Here is a 21,764-nt window from a genome sequence, read left to right as displayed (position 1 = left end):
GGCTGAGCACGGTCTAAACTGAGAGGAGCATATTCTGGTAAAGATGTACCATTTGCATTTCAACTTTTGGTTTCGTTTCGAAAGCAGAGGCTGACATGATGTTACTTTTAAGGTAATTTAGCTCAGTATGTTTGTTTAAATTAAGGAAGATTTCTTCTAAATGTGGAATTGTTTTATTGTATCTTTCCGTCTCACCTATTTCTCACAAACGTTTGAGTGCAGCAGCTAGTTTCATTTTGTTTTTAACAAGTTGGCCAGTTTTCTGTTCGGTCTTCAGTTCTCAGCTTCCCCCCATGCTTTCCACAGAAGTGTGACTGCATATGGTTAGAAGCGCAGTGGTTATCAACCAACACTGTCTTCTACACTGTCTATTTGATGTTTGCGTTGCTCCCTCCTGTCTGAATCATCCTCCACCATACATTAAACAAAACACACAGATGCAAGGAGGTATAGACACTATTGAGTGACAGCAAAAAGCACAAGTGAGAGAAAACAAATATTTAAAATGTATTTATTACCAGTGGCTCCTGTCACTAAACGTCCACATCAAATCACACCAGCAGATGAATTCGAAAAGCATCAATTGTATTTGTCACCCACAATCTATTATCTGGTGGCAGCATACACAACATTTGTCTCCAGCTCCCTCTCACATGCAGGTCTTCGGCCTCTTTTTTGATTCACCTGGAATCTTATAGCCGCGTAGTTCGGTTCATCTGAGCGCAGATCCTGTAAAAAAAAAAAAAAGAGTCACAATCTGTGTTACAAACACACAATCTGAGTCAACAAGCGAAGGAATTATATGTAATAGAAGTTTTCTAAATACTGGGGCGTGATTTTTAATCAACCTCACCGTTGTTGCGTAATTGAGATTAAAAAACACATGAATCAGTTTAGTTATTAAAGCAGAGGTTGTACAAACAACATGAGGACACATGTATGAAAAAGGTCAAAAGATGTTTTTTAGAATGGTTATATTACAATTTTCACCATCTTGTAATTGACTATTTGTGAACAATGTACTCCGCGATGCGCTCAACAGATTTGTGTTTGTCTATCTTGATGACATACTAATCCTTTCCAGATGTGAGCAGGAGCACATTCAATATGCTCCAAAGACTGGTTGGGAATCAGCTCGTTGTCAAGGAAGAAAAGTCCTTATTTCATGTACCGGAGGGGCCATTCCTCAGGAAGTGTGGGAATGGACTCGGCAAAGGTTAATGCAGTAGCAGAATGGTCTCAACCCGGGACTTGCAAACAGTTCCAGAGGTTCCTGGGGTTTGCAAACTTTTATCCGTAGTTACAGCTCCACAGCCGCAACCCCTCTTCATGCTCTCACATCCACGTAACAGGCCTTTCAGGGCTTGAAGAAGCGGTTCTGTTCAGCCCCTATCCCGACTCACGCTGACCCCAAGCTTCAATTCATTGGTGACTCTTCTTTTTACAGGGTCTGCTTTCATGTGAACCAAACTACGCAGTTTGTTTGTGCCTGTTTTTTGTTGCCAGGCCTTTTGCTTTCTCCAGGGTGTCAAGTCCGCTCATGCCTGTGCTACTTTGATTTCTTTTGTAAAGTAGAGTTTTTGCCAGTAAAAGATCCAAAACTAATTATTTTTTTCGTTGCCCCGTTCCTCTGCGCCTGAGTATCAGTCCTGATCCACTGTTATTACTATAATGACACTACTAAAGACAACCTAGGGCAATGTTTGCTTTGTAAAATCATATTCGGTAAATAAAAGGAGCCGTTTGAGAGAACTCTTGAATAATATTTAAAAATTAATTTCTCTAGCACCAGTGTTCTCAATCCCCCTTCTGCATAAGCTTTCATATACTTAACACTGCTTTTATAATACGGCTTATGTGGCGCAAAAGAAAAAAAAAACATTGCCACTGAGCTGTTACGAGTCGCCATTATGAATGAAGACGATCTTCAGCAGCTCGGGACAAACGATTCAACCAAACATAGTAGAGTATAAGCTAATGAGTTGATTCACCTTGTTTCTTTCTGCTCCTGGTTCTTCATTCACAGCTAAACAGCAAAAGACAAAAGTGTCATCAGTTCATTATTACTGACCATATATCTTGCTTTGGATGTCTCCTAAACATGTTATAAGTCCACTGCACCTGTCTGAAGTTTCTTGATTTTAACAGCCAGAACAATAACAACTATGATGAGGAAAAGAGTTAGACCTGCCAGGATCACACTCATTAGATTTGTCATTCCATCAGGCCCTTCTACGAGGAAAAGAAGACACAGTTAACATTTGTATGAGAGGCTCTGATCATTTGCACCTTAAAAAAGAAGGAACTTACTCTCAATATTAGAATCTGCTCCACCACCAGATTGACTGTTATCTAACATAAAAATAAAATATAAAATAACATTTAATTATAATAAAATAATATTAATCATCAGTATTGTTTTTTCTTTTTTCTTTCCCATACAATATATCTGAGATGTACTTTTAAAATGATGAGCTTATAACTATGGTTGAAATACAATCTTACCTTGAACAATCAAAAGAGTTGCGTTGGCAATGATTGTATGTCTGGCATTGTAGAATCCACAGAAATACAGTCCAGAGTGAGACAAATCCACTTGCTCGATTTTAAGATAAATGGTCATGTTGTCGGAGCTCATTTTAAATCCATGTTCAAATCCCACACAGGTCGAAACTTTGCCATCAGACCCGTACATAGAGGCGACACAGGTGGGCTTGGTCCTGCCGGTCACTCTGAACCACTCTGTGTGAGATGGATAGGTGGAAATGTTGATGCATGTCAGTGTGACTTCTTCACCAGGCTGGACAACTTTCTGAGGCTCGGATACAGAGACAGACATCCAGCCTGAAACAGAAAGCAGTAAAACAGTTTTACTGCTCAGCTGTGAGACATCAAAACATCAGATTAGATCACCAATTTGTGCGCAGTTAAGTTTAGTTTCTGGATGATGTAGGGACTAAAATAGTATTTGCCCATCACGGTAATTTAATATCAGTACTCACTGAGGCTTCCCAGAAGCAAGGCTGTAATTAGGTTCACTCCCTCCATTGTGAATTTAACCATGTGACAGCAAGTGCACAATATAAACCTGTAAAGGGGATCTTATTGAAAAGGGGCGGGCAATTGGGTAAGGAAGCTCCAACCTTTCACAACCTCGTTTCTCTACCAGAGGCAATTTAAGCAAAGAAGCGCCTCAGACAGTCCGATAGGTAAACAATATTTCCCATTCTGCTGCCTATAGCCACCTCTTTTGACCTGTCCACATCAGTCCACTACTTCTGTGTCATTTATTGAAAGTGGCAAAATATCTGCTCGCTACTAAAGGTGTGAATAGCACTATGCTGAGGAGGAATCCCTGAGGGCCACCAGTCAAACGGTTCTCACTCACAACTCATCGTATTCCAAACTTTTGTCGTCAACGCCTGATAGAAACTCACTGAGGCTTCCTTTAGCGACTGTATGCGCCGGCTTGTTCTAACCCCAATAGTACGACTGAAAAAGTAAAAGAACAACAAGTCTAATTAGGGAGAATGTTCGGTTGAACAAACACAGGACTCTCAATCACAAGGCCGCTCTTTATTGGTTGATTAATGCTACTTTTTTATGTTACTTACACACTTATCCATCACAATGAATATCATCAACCTAACAAAAATACTTTCAGACCTAAACCTAAAAGTGAGTAAACATATATTATACTTTTATTTAGAAATGGAATGGAATCTGTCACGGTGGCAATGACACTGAAGAGGTCCCCCTACCAAGCTGTTAGTATTTCACTGTTAGGGACTGAGAATGTGTTGCACCAAGGGTCAGCATCATGGAGCTCAAAATGTAGCCATGCAATCATCACAATGTGTTGTGTGTGTAAAATTCAAGAAGTAGCCGAGTGAGGTGCTGACCAAATGGCAGGAACGAACAGCCACAGACATCACATTAAATACCAACGGCTGCTTTCATCAGATCAGAGGGGCCCCTGCTCATGGGCACACTGCCATTCTTCCTCTTCTAGTGTAAACAGTTGACTCCTGCTCACCACACAAGTCCAACTTGTTTCCTCGAGGTGGTGCTACAGATCTCTGTCTGCCATGTTGGCCCACTCTTTCTTTCCATTGCAGCCAACAAGCAGAGTTCCATTTGGACTGGCGTTACCTCAGTTAGATGTTTCAGGTTCACTTTGAAGAAAGATGCATGAGCAGATTTTGACACTACAGAGGCTTCCTCGGGAAAATAGGGAAATTTGTGCTTAACTTCCATCTCATTTTGAAGCTACTATGAGGATCCTTCATATTTTGTTGATTTCTGGCCACGGTGATTTTTCCCTGCACAATAATCCATTTAGAAAACCACTTATTTTACCACAGGAGGGTCTGAAAATCTAAAAGATACGAAATATTAAATGATAACAAATTGTTATCATTTTAATCTGAGAAACGTTACTGTTTTATGAAACCTCTTTGCAACTCTGTACAAAAACAGAGAGGAACATCCTGAAATGATGCTTTTTTTGTAAGGCAGCTTAAAGTAAAATATAACCCAAACGTTTTGTGATAATCCTTTGAATTATGCAAGTAGTTGCGGAAAAAGTTATAAATTGCATCTCACTTTTTGTAAATGGTCCAACCTGCGTTGCGAACGTTTTTCTACATGTTTTGCCGTCCTAATATGTCAATTTATTTTCCACTGACGGAATAGCGGAGGTTTTAGTGCCACACAGTTTGACCCATCTTTGCAACCAATCAAACGTAACCCCATTTCTACCCTGGTTTGTCCTCTTTTCTTCCTTTTTTCGTTCTTGAGACTTCTGAGATGCACCTGTATCTGATCATTGGTGGAGTACGTAAGTGACTTTGTATTAAACATTTGCAGAGTATGAGTGTCTAGTTAAGGCAACCAATTTAAGGTGAGCCTATGCTTTCATAACATTGTCTCTTTTTCACTTAGTTCACCTGCTGGCAGGGATCCAGTCGGCAGCAGTGACACAGGACACTGGGGTTAAATCTGCCACTGTTGGGGACAATGTGACTTTACATTGCTTTTACGACACCCAAGTGGCAATGCACTTCTCCTGGTACCGACAAACCTTTGGCGGCGGACCGCAGCTCGTGTCCAATTTTTACAAGCACGACGAACCATCCAAAGTCTACCACTGGTTGTTGAAGAACCCTCGTTACTCCGTGCAAAGGGCGGAAGGGATGAATCATTTAAACATCTCTGACGTCCAATTATCAGATTCAGCCAGATACTTTTGTGGAAGCTCCCACTCCAACATTGCGGAATTTGGAGACGGGGTCTTTCTTAGCGTCAAAGGTATCATCCTTGTATTTTTCATAGATTAAATGCAGCGGTAATAAATGATCTGAATTGTTTTCAATGACCTCATGTGTATGCTAAATTGTCAGTATGAATTTGCTCATAATCTTTAATCGTGGAAATAAGAATCATTGATTATAGAACAATTTGTATGACCAGTTCCAGGAACTTTCCAATCAATTCATTTATTATCACAGAAAAATAACTGGATAAAAAAGAGACTATATTACGCAGGCCCTACATACACTTAATATGTTTCCGTAGATGAAATACAAATAGAGACTTCTTTTCTGTGTGTTGTAGGAGTCAACCTCAAAGAAATAATCCAGTGGCCAGTTTCTGAGACCTTGCATCCGGGAGACACTGTGACTTTCAACTGTACCATACACTCCGGGACCTGTGACGGAGATCAAAGTGTTTACTGGTTCCAACACAGATCTCGCGGAGGCGTCCTCAAGACCCGCGTGGATGAGTGTGAGCACCTTTCCGCACCACCAGGGTCTCCTTCACAAAGCTGCGTCTACCATTTACAGAAGGTGAACGTGAGCTCCTCAGATGCTGGAACCTACTACTGTGCCGTGGCCTCCTGCGGGGAGCTGCTGCTCGGTAATGGAAGCGAGCTGCTCGTCAAAGATGGTAACCAAGGAGACCCAAGGGCACCGATGACAACTTTAGTCTGGCTCTCCATCAGTAGAACTGTGACTCTCTTTTTGTTGGTAACTATTTGTCTCCTGGTGGAGATCAGTAAGAGTCGGTGATGTCTTAAATGTTTGGCTCAAAATATTCAGCTCTGAATAAAAATTAAAAAAACAACAAAAATGATTTATTTCCAGCTATTTTGTTGTCTAAATGTATTCAATTTTTCTCAATAAAACAATTTGGGCAAATTAACTGTATGTATGCTTTTTTTAATTATGCTTTGTGTGTGTCCATGTCTGTGTCAGCAGGTGTTTATCTAACAGCTAATGGAACCATATCATCTTAACCACATATCTGTTGAGTTTTAACAAGCTGTGTGGGGTTAAACGCAGAGAATCATGCTGTTGTGGAACAACTTCTAAACATATAGTTTGATCATACATGAAGGTTCTGATCTACCGACAGTTTTAGTGGTGAAGCTTCACAAGGGAACCTAAAACAAAATGAGGACATCCTGCTCGAAACCAGGCACAGACACACAAGGAAGTGAAGGGTCGTTAAGAGTCACCATGCTCTTTCTTTTCAGAGAAAAGGTCTCCTCTGAAAACCACAGTGTAGTTATGAAAGGACGCTGAAAGGAGTGGCCTGTTGAAAGCTGAAATGTCATTGAACCCAACAAATATATTACACGTATAAAATATGTTCATTTGTTTTTTAGGTTGTCTTTAGTTGATGAATAACTAAATACTCTACTTATAAGGACCTTTAAATAATTACGTGCAGTTTGGCCAGGTGCAGCAGTGCTGCACTAATGCTAAATATGTGAGAGAAGCAATGGTTTGTTTTGCATGGTGGTAATTCTAACAATCCTACAATGAAATGTAGTTTTTCTGTTCACACCACTTTTAAATCCCATCATATAAAATAATTTCTTCTGTGCTTCATTTTTCATCTTTAACTTATTTATAAGACTGGACTACACGCTGACACAAATATCATTTACAAACTACGACTACGATAATTCATAAGGATAGGATTTCATTCTGTGTATACTGAATTAACCCATATGGGTGCATGTAGGGTAGTGCACGGCTAGGCTTCTCTGGTAGTTTATCATCTAAAAATGTAAGAGACTCAACACTCAAAGGCCAACTTCAGAAATACTTTCCTCAAAAATTGGTCCGCACCACTAGCAGCTTTCAATAAATTGAAGACTAAAAAGTTTTATATGGCGTCAAAACAACTCTGGTGTCGTCTCACATTCTACCCTCCCCCGAATCCCTTCACACACTCACAAACAATCTCCTGAATAGCAAGCTTGAAGGTTTATTAAGACATAATTTCCTTTATTGGATTTAGGCTAATTTAGATTTCATATCAGACTCTGAATTGTATTTTTTTTTTAAATGTTGATTCGATGGACACTCTGTGAGAGACTTTTGGGTTTGATAAACAACTACTCCTTTTGATTGCTTTTCATTATTTCTGAGTATTGACTTTGTAGCTGTAATGTTATTTATGGAAGTAAATCTGTGTCATCGGGTGTTGAAAGAAAAAGGTGATTGAATTTCTAGCACTGAATATTTATGCATTGAAATGAGGTATCTGAATGTTTTTCAACATTAAAATACTGCAAAAAATTCAACCTAAAAAAAAATCACTGTTAAAATATTCAGCCGCAAAAAAAATCATGGTTACAATATTAAGCCCAAAATATTCAGCCGCAAAAACACCAACATCCAGGACGCTAAGGTAGAGCAATCGATTCTAGATTCAAGATCAGGAGCGTGCGTCAAGCTAAAGGAGTTATGTCACCATTTATTCATATGTTTTTTTAAGTGACGGGTTTTGAAAAAAAAAATGGTTCACAACTCTTAACTTTAATTATTTAAGGTAAATTCAAGTAAACAACTCAGTGTGTATATGATGTCAGCAATGAAGGGCTGGTTAGAATTGTGGAAATTGTCAGAGCATATAACCCCACCAGCACCACAGATCTTTGCAGTGGTTATTTAAAATCACACGGATGCTAACTGGCTAAAAGATGAGTTTATGGCTCTACACCAGTGTTTTAAACCACTAAAATATTTTAGTTGAGTTGTTATATTGTAGGCATCTGAACCTTTGATGATACTCTGCTCTGCTACTCCCGCCGCATTATTGCTGTTTGTACAGTGAAATTGCATTTCCTTTATTTGCACCTGTCCTCACAAAATATCTTCTCTTTGCTCATGGGCCAGTCTTCATCTGTTCAAGCTAGGAGTAAAGTTTCCACCAGCCGAAACCTGTTCACAGCAGTTCACACCTTTTCTACGGCAGCAGTCAGAGCGAGGTCATGCGCAGAGCTCGCTAGTTTCAAGGTTGCATGCCCCACTTACATTTCTGGTTACGTTATTAATAGACCAGAGGTTTTTTTTAGCATATTCAGCTTATGTCAGCATTCATTTTCATGGCACACCTTTAAACTAAAGAAATAGAAAATTAACATTTTGGAATAAACCATACAGTACTCACTCCAAATCGGGGTGGTGGCACAAGATTCAGAGGATACAATTCTTTCTGGTGCATCTAACTGAGCTCATATTACTTTTACAACTAGGTTAGACAACTTAACACAGCAGGCACCTTAATGCAGAAGTCACTGGACACAGATAAGACTCCTGACTAGTCTGTGCACTGACGTTTTTACACTGGCTGAAATGTAGGTAGAACCCACCAGCTGATAACTGAACCCATTTCCTCAAATGAGCAGATATCCAGCCTCCTCTAACCTAAAAATCTCTGGCAGCCATATGAGGGCCTCTATTCGCCCCGTGCCAGTACAGTTAAGTTAAGTTAAGTACAGTTACAGTTACACTTACAAATTAAGTAATATCTTATTTATACAGAGGAACAAGCCCCAACAATAAATGTGCTTTTCATTATTACCCTTAAAAACTAGAGTCCACTGACTGACCTTACATAGTACAGATGAGGAAGTGCTAGGTTGACTTCCTATTCAAAGATGTATACACATACACAGAGTTCCTGGATGTGTTTTGAACTCGTCTATGTACCACCAGGTAGGAGATCTGCATTTGATCAGTCTTCAATCTCTTTGGTTTGTCTGCATTGCAGAGATGACACTTTTCATCTCCTTTGACAATGTCTGATGTCAGAATAAACGACAGAGTCTCCACTGTATTTCACTGTAGCTTTAGGATGGGAGGCTATATGTAATATCTATACTGGCTGGGGGGGAATAGAGGCCCTCATATGGCTGCCAGAGATTGTTAGGTTACAGGAGGCTGAATATTGGCTCATTTGAGGAAATGGGATCAGTTACCACATCGATTAGTTCATCACCTGTCTGCAATAAAAGGAATTATTCAAATGAATAAAAGTTTTTGCTTTTGCTGATTTCTTTAATCCTTTAATTAAAATCTTATTGTATTGGGGTGCAGACAGTTCTTAATGACAAAAATGTGAAAACGGGGACCAATCAGGTCCTGTGAGGACATTACTACTACTGCTAATGCTACTGACTATTGACGTGATTTATGTGAGTGTGATGCAAAATTGAGTCGACTCTTTGTCCTTTAAACCAAAATGGCAGCTCTTGAAGTAGTTTGATTGACAGATGGTTTCACAAACCATCTAGTGGTTTAGATCTGTGTTCCTAAAGATCGTTTTTTGCCACAAGAAGAATTCAGAAAAAGCTTATAATTCGCCTTCGTTTTTTTTAAATTGTTGTCCAGTGAAATAAATTAACATGACAAACGAGCAGTGGAGGATAACTGTGTTTTGCTTTTGAAGCATCTAGTGCTGAGTGGAGCCAACGTGGAAGGAACTTGAACTTCAGGGGGATCTTGTGAGAGGCCAGAAGGTTTTGTATATAAAAAAAAAACACAAATGGAAGGCTCACAGGCAAAAGATTTGTTTGATCTGTATTTATTACCATTGCACAAATTACTATCAAGTTATTACATCACACTTGAAACAATTGGTAGTATTTCATATTCACATATAACATTGTGTCCAAAATGATTTTTACGTCAAAATAAATGCATGTTTAACACTGAAGAACCACAGCTGATGTGGAATGTGTGTATATATACATGTGGTTTTTGAACACATTTTCCAGGGGTGCAAACTCATCAGGGAAGAAAAAGGTGACAAGGTGTCAAGCCCCTCGGGGGCTCCGGGGCATGCTCCTTGGGGAATATATATTTTTAAATATTGAATATACATGTATATATATATATTACTTGGAGGGCTCCCCCCCTCAAAAACGGCAGATAACCAAAAAGTTGAAGAGTTTGCACCCCTAATTTTCCCACAACTACTATCATCTACTATCAGTTTGATGGAGATTTACCTTTTTCAGTGAGAAAGACGGGACAGACTGTGCCGAGAGGCCTCAGTGTCTGCTTGGTACCCCTTTGAAGTACAAACACTCCTATGGCTTTACAGTCGAGTATGTGCATTCAATCTCACGGTTGTTCCTTTGTCTGCTAGATCTGCTGATCTCGTCTCTTACTGGCGCATGTTGGACGTTTGATTTGTTTTGTTCATCCTAACAAAAAATGATAAACCACAATATTGTACATTTTAGACAATATAACTGTGTCCTGAATAAGGTTTGAATGATAAAACAACAGTTACCTTACCTCTGCATTTAGTGTGGAGGGAGCTGAACATCTTGCATGAGACTCTGAAAAAGAAAGAAAAGTGCTCACACTATAAGACCGTGTGAAGTGAGCACACACTGTCAGACACACAGAATATTTTTTTACAATACCTGTGACTTCACAGCGGTTTCTCTTGTTCATCGTGCAAAGTAAGAAAACCAGAAATACAGTAACGATGGTGGTAAATGCTAGAGCTCCACTCAAGAAATACACCAAGATACGAGAGTCCTCATCTGTAGAGAAACAAAAAACAGGACACAGTACACAGCCTGAGTCTTAATGGGAGACACAACAGTTGAATGTTGAATGTATATATATAATATTGCCTTTAAAAGTATTATACTGACTATATTAATTGGAATGAGATTACACTTACCTTCAAAGTCCAGCTTGGTCCTGTTTCCAAACAGAATGTGTCCACACGAGGCAACAGCACAGTAGTAGGTCCCAGCATGAGACGGATTCAGGCTCTCCATCGGCAGGTTGTAGTCACAGGTGTGTGTTTGTGTGTTGGGTTTCCTCTCACACTGATCAGTGCTGCCTCCATCAGTGTAAATGAGTGCTGGATGAGATTCTTCAGAGTCTTTGAACCAGTAAACACTGTGTTGTCCATCACAGGTCCCAGTTTGTACTGTACAGTTCAGAGTCACAGAGCCTCCTGGCTGGATGGTCTCTGATGGTGACTGATGAACTAAAGTTAGGATGTTTGTACTAGAACCCTGTACACTGACAGTAGTTGTCGTCAAGAAATCAAATGTGTGTGTATTGCTGCTCACACAGTAGTAAGTAGCTGAGTCATTAATGTGCAGATCTGTTATCGTCAAGTGATTCCAATCCGTTTCATTATTCAATGTGAAGCGTGAATTTTGGAATTCAGCATAAAAAGTTGCTTTTGTGAACCTGAAGTAGGTTGAAATGAGCCTTGGTTCCTGTCCGAGAGTGTGTTTAAACCAGTGAAGCTTTGCTATTGTACTGGTTTCATAAAAACATTTCAACGTCAAGTTTTCCCCAGTTTGAACTGATAGAAAACTATTCCCTTGATGAACAGATGAGGAGGAATCCAGGTCGGCCGTCTGAACTGAAGCGATACAAGAGAAGAACAGATTACATTTTGTGATCCTATGAATCAACACATTTGAAGCAGTGCCATCAGGAGTGGCCACACGCTATAAAAGATTCAAACTGTAGTCACAAGAAACAACTCACCCATTTTCCCCAAGAACAAACATGTCAGGTAGAAGATACATTTTGGAGATGTCATCGTGTCGAAATGATTGTGTTGAATGAGAACAATCTTCATCCTTCTAAATTGTTCACTCACAAGACTGTGTTTGATTGGCCAACAAAAAGTGACAGTACATCCTACTCAGGAAACACGATCACATGATCACTGACACCTATTCATTCAAATTAGTGTATTGCGCAATTTGTTCAAAAATTATATATATATATATATATATATATATGATTAAAACAACTTAAACAAAAAAAAAGTTTTTTTTATCAAATATAAACATGTTTTTAGCATCCTTTCTTGATATCATGATATCAGACAGTTGTCTTTTCAAGCTTCAGTATAGAGACATAACAATGTTCTCAGGTTAAATATACATATATATATATATTATATATATATATATATACACACAAGAACAACCATGTCACATAGACAGCAAACCTTGTAGATGTCATCATGTTCAAATTCTTGTGTTGAATGAAGAGAATCTCAATACTTTTTCTGTCACGGTTTGGGTCTGCTGTCTTATTTTGTAGTTTTCATGTCTCTGGTGTTCCTGGGTAACTTCACTTCCTGCCTTGTCCTGTCTTCCCTTGTGATTGTCTGCCGTGCTTGATCGTTTCCACCTGTGTTCAATCACCTGCACCTCCCTTGTGTATTTAAGCCCTGTGAGTCCCTTGTCTGGTGTGGCGTCATTACATGTCGACCGTTCATGTGTCACGTAAGTCAAGTTTGTGTTTTCAAGTCCAGGTCCCTGTTTTGTTTGTTGGTTTTGTTTTCTCCTCCTTCCTCCCCTTTTTGGTGGGAGCGATTTTGATTTTGAGTTTTGACTATTAAAGCCCTTTTATTTTTCATCAACTCTGCGTTTGAGTCCTCCCTCCCTGCCCTCGGACCCTGCGCCGTGACAGAATGACGCCACCACCTAAGGACTCAGCAGGGTTTGACCCAAGAAATCCGTTTTTGGGAACTCGCCTGGCATTTGGGGACCCACACGGCACGCAGCTGGCTGCCCGGCGCAACGCCAACCCTGGCTCGAAAGCAGGCTCCAGGCAGCGCCCCGGTCACCGCCCTCGCCGCTCTCCAGACCCAGGTTGGGCCTCGCCGATGGAGGCCAGCGTCCAGCCGCCAGTCCTCAGCGCACGCTGGAAACAGGTGCTGGAGCTGGCCGCCCGCCTCCAGGCCAGGTACGACCCCCACGCCCTGGACCTCCGCATTCGGCGGCAGCGACGGCGCCAACCACGCCCGTCTCCGCCCGAACCGGCCCCAAGACCCACGCCCCCAGCTCCAAGACCCACGCCCCCAGCTCCAAGACCCACGCCCCCAGCTCCAAGACCCACGCCCCCAGCTCCAAGACCCACGCCCCCAGCTCCAAGACCCACGCCCCCAGCCCCAAGACCCCCGCCCGTTCCGGCCCCCAGAGCCTCGCCTCCTCCCGTTCCGGCCCCCAGAGCCTCGCCTCCTCCCGTTCCGGCCCCCAGAGCCTCGCCTCCTCCCGTTCCGGCCCCCAGAGCCTCGCCTCCTCCCGTTCCGGCCCCCAGAGCCTCGCCTCCTCCCGTTCCGGCCCCCAGAGCCTCGCCTCCTCCCGTTCCGGCCCCCAGAGCCTCGCCTCCTCCCGTTCCGGCCCCCAGAGCCTCGCCTCCTCCCGTTCCGGCCCCCAGAGCCTCGCCTCCTCCCGTTCCGGCCCCCAGAGCCTCGCCTCCTCCCGTTCCGGCCCCCAGAGCCTCGCCTCCGCCCGTTCCGGCCCCCAGACTCCAGTCTCCGCCCGTTCCGGCCCCCAGACTCCAGTCTCCGCCCGTTCCGGCCCCAAGACTCCAGTCTCCGCCCGTTCCGGCCCCAAGACTCCAGTCTCCGCCCGTTCCGGCCCCAAGACTCCAGTCTCCGCCCGTTCCGGCCCCAAGACTCCAGTCTCCAGCCCCGTCCCCACGGCCCCCGACCATGACCCCTCCAGGCCCGTCCCCACGGCCCCCGACCATGACCCCTCCAGCCCCGTCCCCACGGCCCCCGACCATGACCCCTCCAGCCCCGTCCCCACGGCCCCCGACCATGACCCCTCCCTCCCACCCTCTTGGGACCGCCTGGAAGTCGGTCCTTGAAGGGGGGGTGGGGTCAGGGGTTGGGTCGGCGCCCCCGGCCACGACGACGACGACAACGCCGGAGCCGCACAGCTCTGCGCCCCACGCCACGACGACGCCGGAGCCGCACAGCTCTGCGCCCCACGCCACGACGACGCCGGAGCCGCACAGCTCGGCGCCCCCCGAGACCCTGAGGCCCGGCCGCCGACCCGGCAGACCCCCCGAGACCCTGAGGCCCGGCCGCCGACCCGGCAGACCCCCCGAGACCCTGAGGCCCGGCCGCCGACCCGGCAGACCCCCCGAGACCCTGAGGCCCGGCCGCCGACCCGGCAGACCCCCCGAGACCCTGAGGCCCGGCCGCCGACCCGGCAGACCCCCCGAGACCCTGAGGCCCGGCCGCCGACCCGGCAGACCCCCAGAGCACCCCACGCCCGGCCGCCGCCCCGGCAGGCCGCCGGACCATAGCTGTCGGGTCCCCACCCTCCCGCCCCTTGTCTGATTTTCATGGTTCTGCCCCCCTTTAGGACCGTCTGGAATTCGGTCCTTGAGGGGGGGGTTCTGTCACGGTTTGGGTCTGCTGTCTTATTTTGTAGTTTTCATGTCTCTGGTGTTCCTGGGTAACTTCACTTCCTGCCTTGTCCTGTCTTCCCTTGTGATTGTCTGCCGTGCTTGATCGTTTCCACCTGTGTTCAATCACCTGCACCTCCCTTGTGTATTTAAGCCCTGTGAGTCCCTTGTCTGGTGTGGCGTCATTACATGTCGACCGTTCATGTGTCACGTAAGTCAAGTTTGTGTTTTCAAGTCCAGGTCCCTGTTTTGTTTGTTGGTTTTGTTTTCTCCTCCTTCCTCCCCTTTTTGGTGGGAGCGATTTTGATTTTGAGTTTTGACTATTAAAGCCCTTTTATTTTTCATCAACTCTGCGTTTGAGTCCTCCCTCCCTGCCCTCGGACCCTGCGTCGTGACATTTTCCACTATTCAGAGACAGACTGTGTTTGATTGGCCAACCCCATGTGACTCTGTGCTGTACGTCCTGCTGAGGAAACGCGCTCTCTTTATAGAGTAAAGTTAACTTGAAAAGATTTCCATGGTGAGAGAAATGTATGTAGAAGCATTGGCTCTGTATCTTGGTATTGTACATTTTTTTGAAAAATAAAACCCAGGTATGTAATGTTTTATTGGAGGGTGACATTGGAGTGCTAAATTAAGTTCTTTGTTAAGGTTAAGTCAATTTTGATCATAACAATTACTGAAAACTACTGCTGCACTGACAGAGATACAAAGAAAAGCCTAAAGGTCAAGGTCAAACATTTGTAATTGCCTTATTTATTTGCTTCCTTCAGAGGAGGATCAGCAGTGTCAGAAACCTTTGCCATTCTTCTTTTGTTGTACGCAAACCCTCAGTGAAAAGCTTTCTAACTGCATTTTGCTCTAAGTATGATCCACAACTCAGTCCCTCCCTTGTCATATATAACAACTTTCCTTCACATTCTCCTTACTCTACAGAGCTTTGTCACTTGACTTGTTATTTGTTATTTTGCGGCTCGAAAGCCTGATGCTGTTAAATAAAGTTTAATATTATTATAGCTTTGAAGTAGTTGATGTAGTATTGCAGATGTGGTTAGAAATGTGGAAACTTTCAGAGCATTAACCCCCCCCCCCCCCCTCAGCACCGCAGACCTTAGAGAGAACTCATGACGTTAATACCAAGTCGTTTGCAGTGGTTTCCTGAGTTATTCAAATTTAACAGATGCTGACTGGCTGATAGATGACAGTTTATAGCTACAACACTTCAAAACCACTATAATATTTGAGTTGTTGCATTACATAATAGGGACCAAAACTTTTTTCCTCTTTCTCTCTAAAGGTTTCTTCCCTTTATTCTCCCTATTGAATGCTTTTTCATTTTTGGGGGAGTTTTTCCTGTGTCAATCTGATTGACATGTAATATATTTAACAATGAGCAGATTTATTTTTTATACTTATCACATTGTTAACACTGTGTTGAGTGTTGATTTAACACTGACAAGATTGGGACAATATAAACATCAGCTTAGAGTTAAAATAGAATCTCACAGAGTCAATTTAACTCTGTGAAAATGGCTGCATCGTATGTACATGTATGCATAAATTACCACATGGAACTAGGTGTTTTACTATGTGTGTGTGTGAATCTGTGTATAGAATCAGTATGTATCTATTAATCATTATCAGAAAATTGAAGCAGTAAACGACATGCAGAAGCTTTCCAGACGTTCTCTGCATCGCAACACTGTACAGTGTGAGAGACAGTGTGTGAGACTGTATGAGATAAAGTGTGTGAGACCATGTGTGAGACCGTGTGTGAGACCGTGTGAGAGACAGTGGATGCTCGGCTGCAGTGTGTGGTGTTCATCACGTAACGTGTTCTTCTGCCTTCAGCATCGATGGTGCGTACACGACGTCATCGCGACGTCATAACGGATCTCTGTGATCTCAAAAAAACTCTCTCCCTACGTAATAACTGTCTTATTTGTACAGAAGAACAAGCCTGAACAATAAATGTGTGAAAGCATTTTATTATTTCCTCTTTAAATAAAACGTACTATAGCCCATTGACTGACCGTACATGGTACACACATGAGTTTAAAGTTGACGTTCATATTCATGGATGTATTCATATAGACAACCTCCTCAATGTGTGAAAGCAAAAGAGTAGGCTCACAGGCAGAATATCTTGACTATTCATCATTTGTGTTTATTACCATTGCACAAAATACAATGAAGTTATTACATCAAACTTGAAATTGTTAGTACTTCATGTTCACTCATAACATTGTGTCCAAAAGGATTTTGACATCATAACAAAACATCGGCTGGTCTGGAATGTTTGTGTATGTGTGTGGTTTTTGAACACATTTTCCAACAATTACCATCATGATATAAGTTTAGTTTAGAGACTCGGTGCGACTTCTCCACGTTACACAAACACAACAACGAAACAAAACAAATCCAAAACAAGGCACATCTGAAAGTACATATGAGTAAGTATAAATATCAGTGGCATGATTTGTTGTTGGGCGTTACTGACTGTTTCTCAGCACACACAAAAAAATAGTAGAATTTGATTTTAGTCTTCTAACTCTCCTCTCGACGTTTAAACTTTGCTTGCAGTTTTTTCCTTTCCTTCATAAAACATCTTGGATTCAAACAGTTATCTCTCACATACAAGCATGAACAAGAATAATTTAGCTATTTGTGAGTTTGATGGAAATGTAACTTTTTCCTGTTAAATACAGTTAAATCAGTGTGAACGGATGCCGTAGCAAAGCCCTAAAGTAACAGGTTGAATCAACACATCTTTACAGAAAGGAGCAACAGTTTCTGCTTCAACACGTAGTCACAAGAAAGACACAGTGATAAAATGACCTCAGTGTCTGCTTGGTACCCCTTTGAAGTACATACACTCCTATGGCTTTATAGTTGAGTATGTGCATTCAATCTCACGGTTGTTCCTTTGTCTGCTAGATCTGCTGATCTCGTCTCTTACTGCCGCATGTTGGACGTTTGATTCGTTTTGTTCATCCTAACGAGAAATGATAAACCACAAAATTGAACTGCATAGACAATACAACTGTGTCCTGAATAGGGATGGTTTTAACACTAAACTAACAGTTACCTTACCTCTGCATTTGGTGTGGAGGGAGCTGAACATCTTGCATTAGACTCTGAAAAAGAAAGAAAAGTGCTCACACTATAAGACCGTGTGAAGTGCGCACACACTGTCAGCCACACAGAATATTTTTTTACAATACCTGTGACTTCACAGCGGTTTCTCTTGTTCATCGTGCAAAGCAAGAAAACCAGAAGGACATTAAGGACGGTGGTAAATGTTAGAGCTCCACTCAAGATATACACCAAGATACGAGAGTCCTCATCTGTAGAGAAACAAAGACAGTACACAGCTTAAGTCTTATTGGGAGACAATAGTTGAATGAAAATACATTAAATTAACCTTTCCGAGGTGATTATTCAATAAGAAAATAACAAATGCTTTGCATTTATTGTACATTTCCTTTGAAGTATTGTACTGACTATATGAAGAGGAATAAATAACAAAACGTCTGATCGAAAATGACTTGCCTTCAAAGTCCAGCTTGGTCCTGTTTCCAAACAGAATGTGTCCACATGAGGCAACAGCACAGTAGTAGGTCCCAGCATGAGACGGATTCAGGTTCTCCATCGGCAGGTTGTAGTCACAGGTGTGTGTTTGTGTGTTGGGTTTCCTCTCACACTGATCAGAGCTGCCTCCATCAGTGTAAATGAGTGCTGGATGAGATTCTTCAGAGTCTTTGAACCAGTAAACACTGTGTTGTCCATCACAGGTCCCAGTTTGTACTGTACAGTTCAGAGTCACAGAGCCTCCTGGCTGGATGGTCTCTGATGGTGACTGATGAACTAAAGTTAGGATGTTTGTACTAGAACCCTGTACACTGACAGTAGTTGTCGTCAAGAAATCAATTGTGTGTGTATTGCTGCTCACACAGTAGTAAGTAGCTGAGTCATTAATGTGCAGATCTGTTATCGTCAGGTGATTCCGATCATTTTCAGTATCCAATGTGAAGCGTGATTTTTGGAATTTAGCAGTGCCTTTTGTAAACCTGAGGTAGGATGAGATGAGACTCGGTTTCTGTCCGAGAGTATGTTTGAACCAGTGAAGCCTTGCTGCTGAACCGGCTTCTTGAAAACATTTCAAAGTCAAGTTTTTCCCAGTTTGAACTGATAGAAAACTTTGCCCTTGATGAACAGATGAGGAGGAATCCAGGTTGGTCGTGTGAACTGAAGCGATACAAGAGAAGAACAGATTACACTTTGTGATCCTATGAATCAACACATCTGAAGCAGTGCCATCAGGAGTGGCCACACGATATAAAAGATTCAAACTGTAGTCTCAAAAAACACAACTCACCCATTTTCCACAAGAATAAACACGTCAGATGGAAGATAAACGTTGGAGATGTCATTGTGTGGAAATTATTGTGTTCAATGAGAACAATCTTCATTTGTTCTACATATCACACTCACAAGACTGCATTTGATTGGCTAACCAAAGTGACAGTACATCCTACTCGATCACATCCTGACTGCCTTCTATAGAGTCAAATTAGTGTATTGTGCAACTTGTTCAGATAATTTGATATAATTGTAACTAAATGTAACTAATTTGTATAAAAAATAAACATGTTTTAAGGCAGTTTCCTCAAAGCATCTTTACTTGATAAATTGATATCAAGTAAACTCAGCTGTCTTTTCAAGCTGCAGTATGGAGACATAACAATGTACTGATTAAACAATAACAGTACTTTATTATTTAGACATGTAAATGTATTAATCACAGTTCTTTATCAGTTTATTCACCAGCATGAAGTGCTACCAAAACTTTATGAACTATTATGGACTAATTACTGGTAACTTAAATGAGAGACATTTTGTTCACTTTCATTTTCATACTTATATTTGGTTTGATACATAAACATGTTTTTTGTGGTGGTTGGCTGCGTGTTTCCACGGTTTAGCACTTGGCGGCTTACTTTACAGAAGTTCCATAAGTTTGAGGGTAAACTACGGTGGCCTCCTGGGAATGTAAAATATTGAAAACATCTGTGCAAATATTCTTTGCTACTATAGAAACATGGCTGTGAAACACTAAACATTTAGTGAAGAGGACCAGCTCTCCTTGTAGATTTGAAGGACTAATTCTAAGCTATTGAAAACACATTCTTAACTTCATGGAACTAATGACAACATAATCATGAATATTGTATTTCACTCCTGCTAATAGATCACTTGAAATGTCACACCCTGTTCGGTAACTTCCCCACCCCGACCCCCCCAAAAAGCACTGTCTGCTCTGAATGGCTAATGAGAAAATGAGGCCGCATCTTAAAGGTCATTTTTTAAGCTTTGGAAGGAGATACTCTGATGGAGCTAATACAGCAAGGGCGTAACCACGCATTCTTTGTGGGGGTCGTGTCCCCCCAAATATTGAGAAAAAAAACAATCCGTCTCCCCCAATATACAGCACAACAAATGTGAAATATCTGTTCTCCTTTTATTCCTTTAGATGTGAATTCAAATATTCAATGCAGTCCTTGAAACTATGTTCTAAATGTGCACATTTTCATGTATAAATATAGATTTGTAGGCAATGCACTTAACAAAAAATAATTATGGGGAAGGGTATTCATTTGGACCCCCCTCAATGTCTATTACCATGGTTACGCCCTTGGAATCCAGCAAACTCTTTCACCCGCTGTAGGCTCAGGGTGTACAATGATGTTTTGCATCATTACGTTTTAGTGGTGCCTTGATGTGAAGTACATTTCTTCTTATGAGAGAGAAGACAACTTCACTAGTCTATTAGTCACACTTTTGAACTGAAGATTCTCAGCTACAGCACCAGGCTTATAGGTCACACAAAAAAGCACCTTCCTGTTCTTGTCACCACTTGGTGGGTGGGGTTAACCAACCTCTCTGCTAAACATGTCTAAAGAAGCCCCTGAATTGAATACTGACACACACAAAAATTCCACTTCAAAGTGCTACAAATTGTTCTTACATTTATTTCTTATCACTGATGACATTCATTTCACATTAAAAAAAACATTTTTTTTGGTTATAGAAAACAAAAATGAAGTAGAGCACAAAACATCAGATGATCTGATTGTCTGTAGACCACGTAGAACAGGGGTGTTAAACTCACGTTAGGTTTGGGCCAGATACCACTGTGATCTCAAGTGGGCCAGACCGTTCAAAATCATAGGGGAGGGGCGCGGACGGACGACGGGGGGGGGGACACAGTCATTTTCACGCGGGTGCTGCTGCGCCGTGGTTGCAAAAGGTCTAACGCAGGGGTCCACAGACTTTTTCGGCTCGCGAGCTGCTTTTCCCTCAACTTTTCAATCCAACTCATGGCGCTCGCCCGAATAATAACAACCAGGAGCAGTAGCGGGTTACCAAACGGAACAACAGGGAGCGCACAACACATCGGACATAAAAAACACCCCAATGAGACTCTCCTTTCAGAAGCGATCGCGCATGCGCGGTGACCTGACGTGATTTTTTTTTTTCCTCAATGGAAGGGAACTACCGGCAGTGCGGAGGTCTAACGCATGCGCTCACTCACAGAGTGCGACCGCCAGTGGACTTTTTTGGAATCGGTGCTACTTTTATAGTAATCCAATGTATGTCTTTTCTGTAATTCTCACAATAGCAAAGTCATCCTGCGGGACACACTGGACTTATGTCCAGTTCTACTGCGTCACGCTGTGGTAAACACATTCACTCCAGGTCTGATCCGTCTGTCTACTTGATCCGTTGTGCAGGTGCACACTTAAAGCCGGATAATACAGGAGTTCTTTGTTTTGGTAAACCTAGTAACAAATTACATATTAGTTGCTCAATATTACATGAAACCATAAACTAGGAAGATGCATTTATTTTAGTAAATTGTAAGGCAGCAGTTGAATCGTTTTTTATTTACCTTTGCATTTGCCGTGGAGGGAGCTGGATATCTTGCTTGAGATTCTGAAAACAGAAAAAGCTCTTTATTCAAAAAGCTGCATCAAGTGAAACCAAGCTGTCACATACAAACAGCTATAGTTACCTGTGCTTTGGCAGCTGTCTGTCTTGTTCATCACGCACACTGAAAGAGCCATTAAAACAACTAGGATGTTGGTGAATACCAAAGATCCACTTAAGAAATAGAAAAAGAAAGGAGAGTCCACCTCATCTGCAAAGAGATAAAGGGCAGAAACACGTCTCTTTTAAGCACCAATTAGATACAACAACCTCGAC

At 42.3% G+C, this 21,764-nt stretch overlaps 4 protein-coding genes and 1 long non-coding RNA gene across 5 annotated transcripts; 1 reads left to right on the top strand and 4 right to left on the bottom strand.

Moving 5' to 3' along the window:
* Positions 1 to 575: 575 nt before the first annotated feature.
* LOC119223819 (uncharacterized) lies at positions 576 to 3,481 on the bottom strand. The gene is made up of 5 exons (XM_062561602.1): positions 2,506 to 3,481; positions 2,311 to 2,352; positions 2,122 to 2,232; positions 1,992 to 2,026; positions 576 to 729 (listed from the first exon to the last, which is right to left on the bottom strand). Exons 1-5 carry the CDS (start codon positions 2,837 to 2,839, stop codon positions 607 to 609), a joined length of 645 nt encoding a protein of 214 aa, XP_062417586.1. The 5' UTR covers positions 2,840 to 3,481; the 3' UTR covers positions 576 to 606.
* A 10-nt stretch (positions 3,482 to 3,491) lies between these two features.
* Positions 3,492 to 6,192, top strand: LOC134102882 (uncharacterized). Its single transcript, XM_062561598.1, has 3 exons — positions 3,492 to 4,840; positions 4,945 to 5,310; positions 5,617 to 6,192. The coding sequence occupies exons 1-3, from the start codon at positions 4,810 to 4,812 to the stop codon at positions 6,069 to 6,071; spliced, it is 852 nt and encodes a 283-aa protein (XP_062417582.1). The 5' UTR covers positions 3,492 to 4,809; the 3' UTR covers positions 6,072 to 6,192.
* A 3,997-nt stretch (positions 6,193 to 10,189) lies between these two features.
* On the bottom strand, positions 10,190 to 11,883 carry LOC119222562 (uncharacterized). Its single transcript, XM_062566359.1, has 4 exons — positions 11,829 to 11,883; positions 10,999 to 11,700; positions 10,733 to 10,855; positions 10,190 to 10,645 (listed from the first exon to the last, which is right to left on the bottom strand). Exons 1-4 carry the CDS (start codon positions 11,881 to 11,883, stop codon positions 10,593 to 10,595), a joined length of 933 nt encoding a protein of 310 aa, XP_062422343.1. The 3' UTR covers positions 10,190 to 10,592.
* Positions 11,884 to 16,563: 4,680 nt separating this feature from the next.
* LOC119222257 (uncharacterized) lies at positions 16,564 to 18,931 on the bottom strand. The gene is made up of 4 exons (XM_062561587.1): positions 18,877 to 18,931; positions 18,051 to 18,746; positions 17,592 to 17,845; positions 16,564 to 17,493 (listed from the first exon to the last, which is right to left on the bottom strand). Exons 1-4 carry the CDS (start codon positions 18,929 to 18,931, stop codon positions 17,377 to 17,379), a joined length of 1,122 nt encoding a protein of 373 aa, XP_062417571.1. The 3' UTR covers positions 16,564 to 17,376.
* A 1,814-nt stretch (positions 18,932 to 20,745) lies between these two features.
* On the bottom strand, positions 20,746 to 21,711 carry LOC134128556 (uncharacterized). Its single transcript, XR_009956205.1, has 3 exons — positions 21,574 to 21,711; positions 21,451 to 21,494; positions 20,746 to 21,340 (listed from the first exon to the last, which is right to left on the bottom strand). It is a non-coding gene; the product is annotated as an uncharacterized LOC134128556 (long non-coding RNA).
* Positions 21,712 to 21,764: the final 53 nt, after the last annotated feature.

This window comes from Pungitius pungitius, chromosome 1 (assembly GCF_949316345.1).
Source record: "Pungitius pungitius chromosome 1, fPunPun2.1, whole genome shotgun sequence".
In the NCBI taxonomy this organism is placed as follows: domain Eukaryota; kingdom Metazoa; phylum Chordata; class Actinopteri; order Perciformes; family Gasterosteidae; genus Pungitius; species Pungitius pungitius.
Note: the sequence above shows the minus strand (reverse complement) of the source record. Positions and strands in the feature narration are given on the sequence as shown.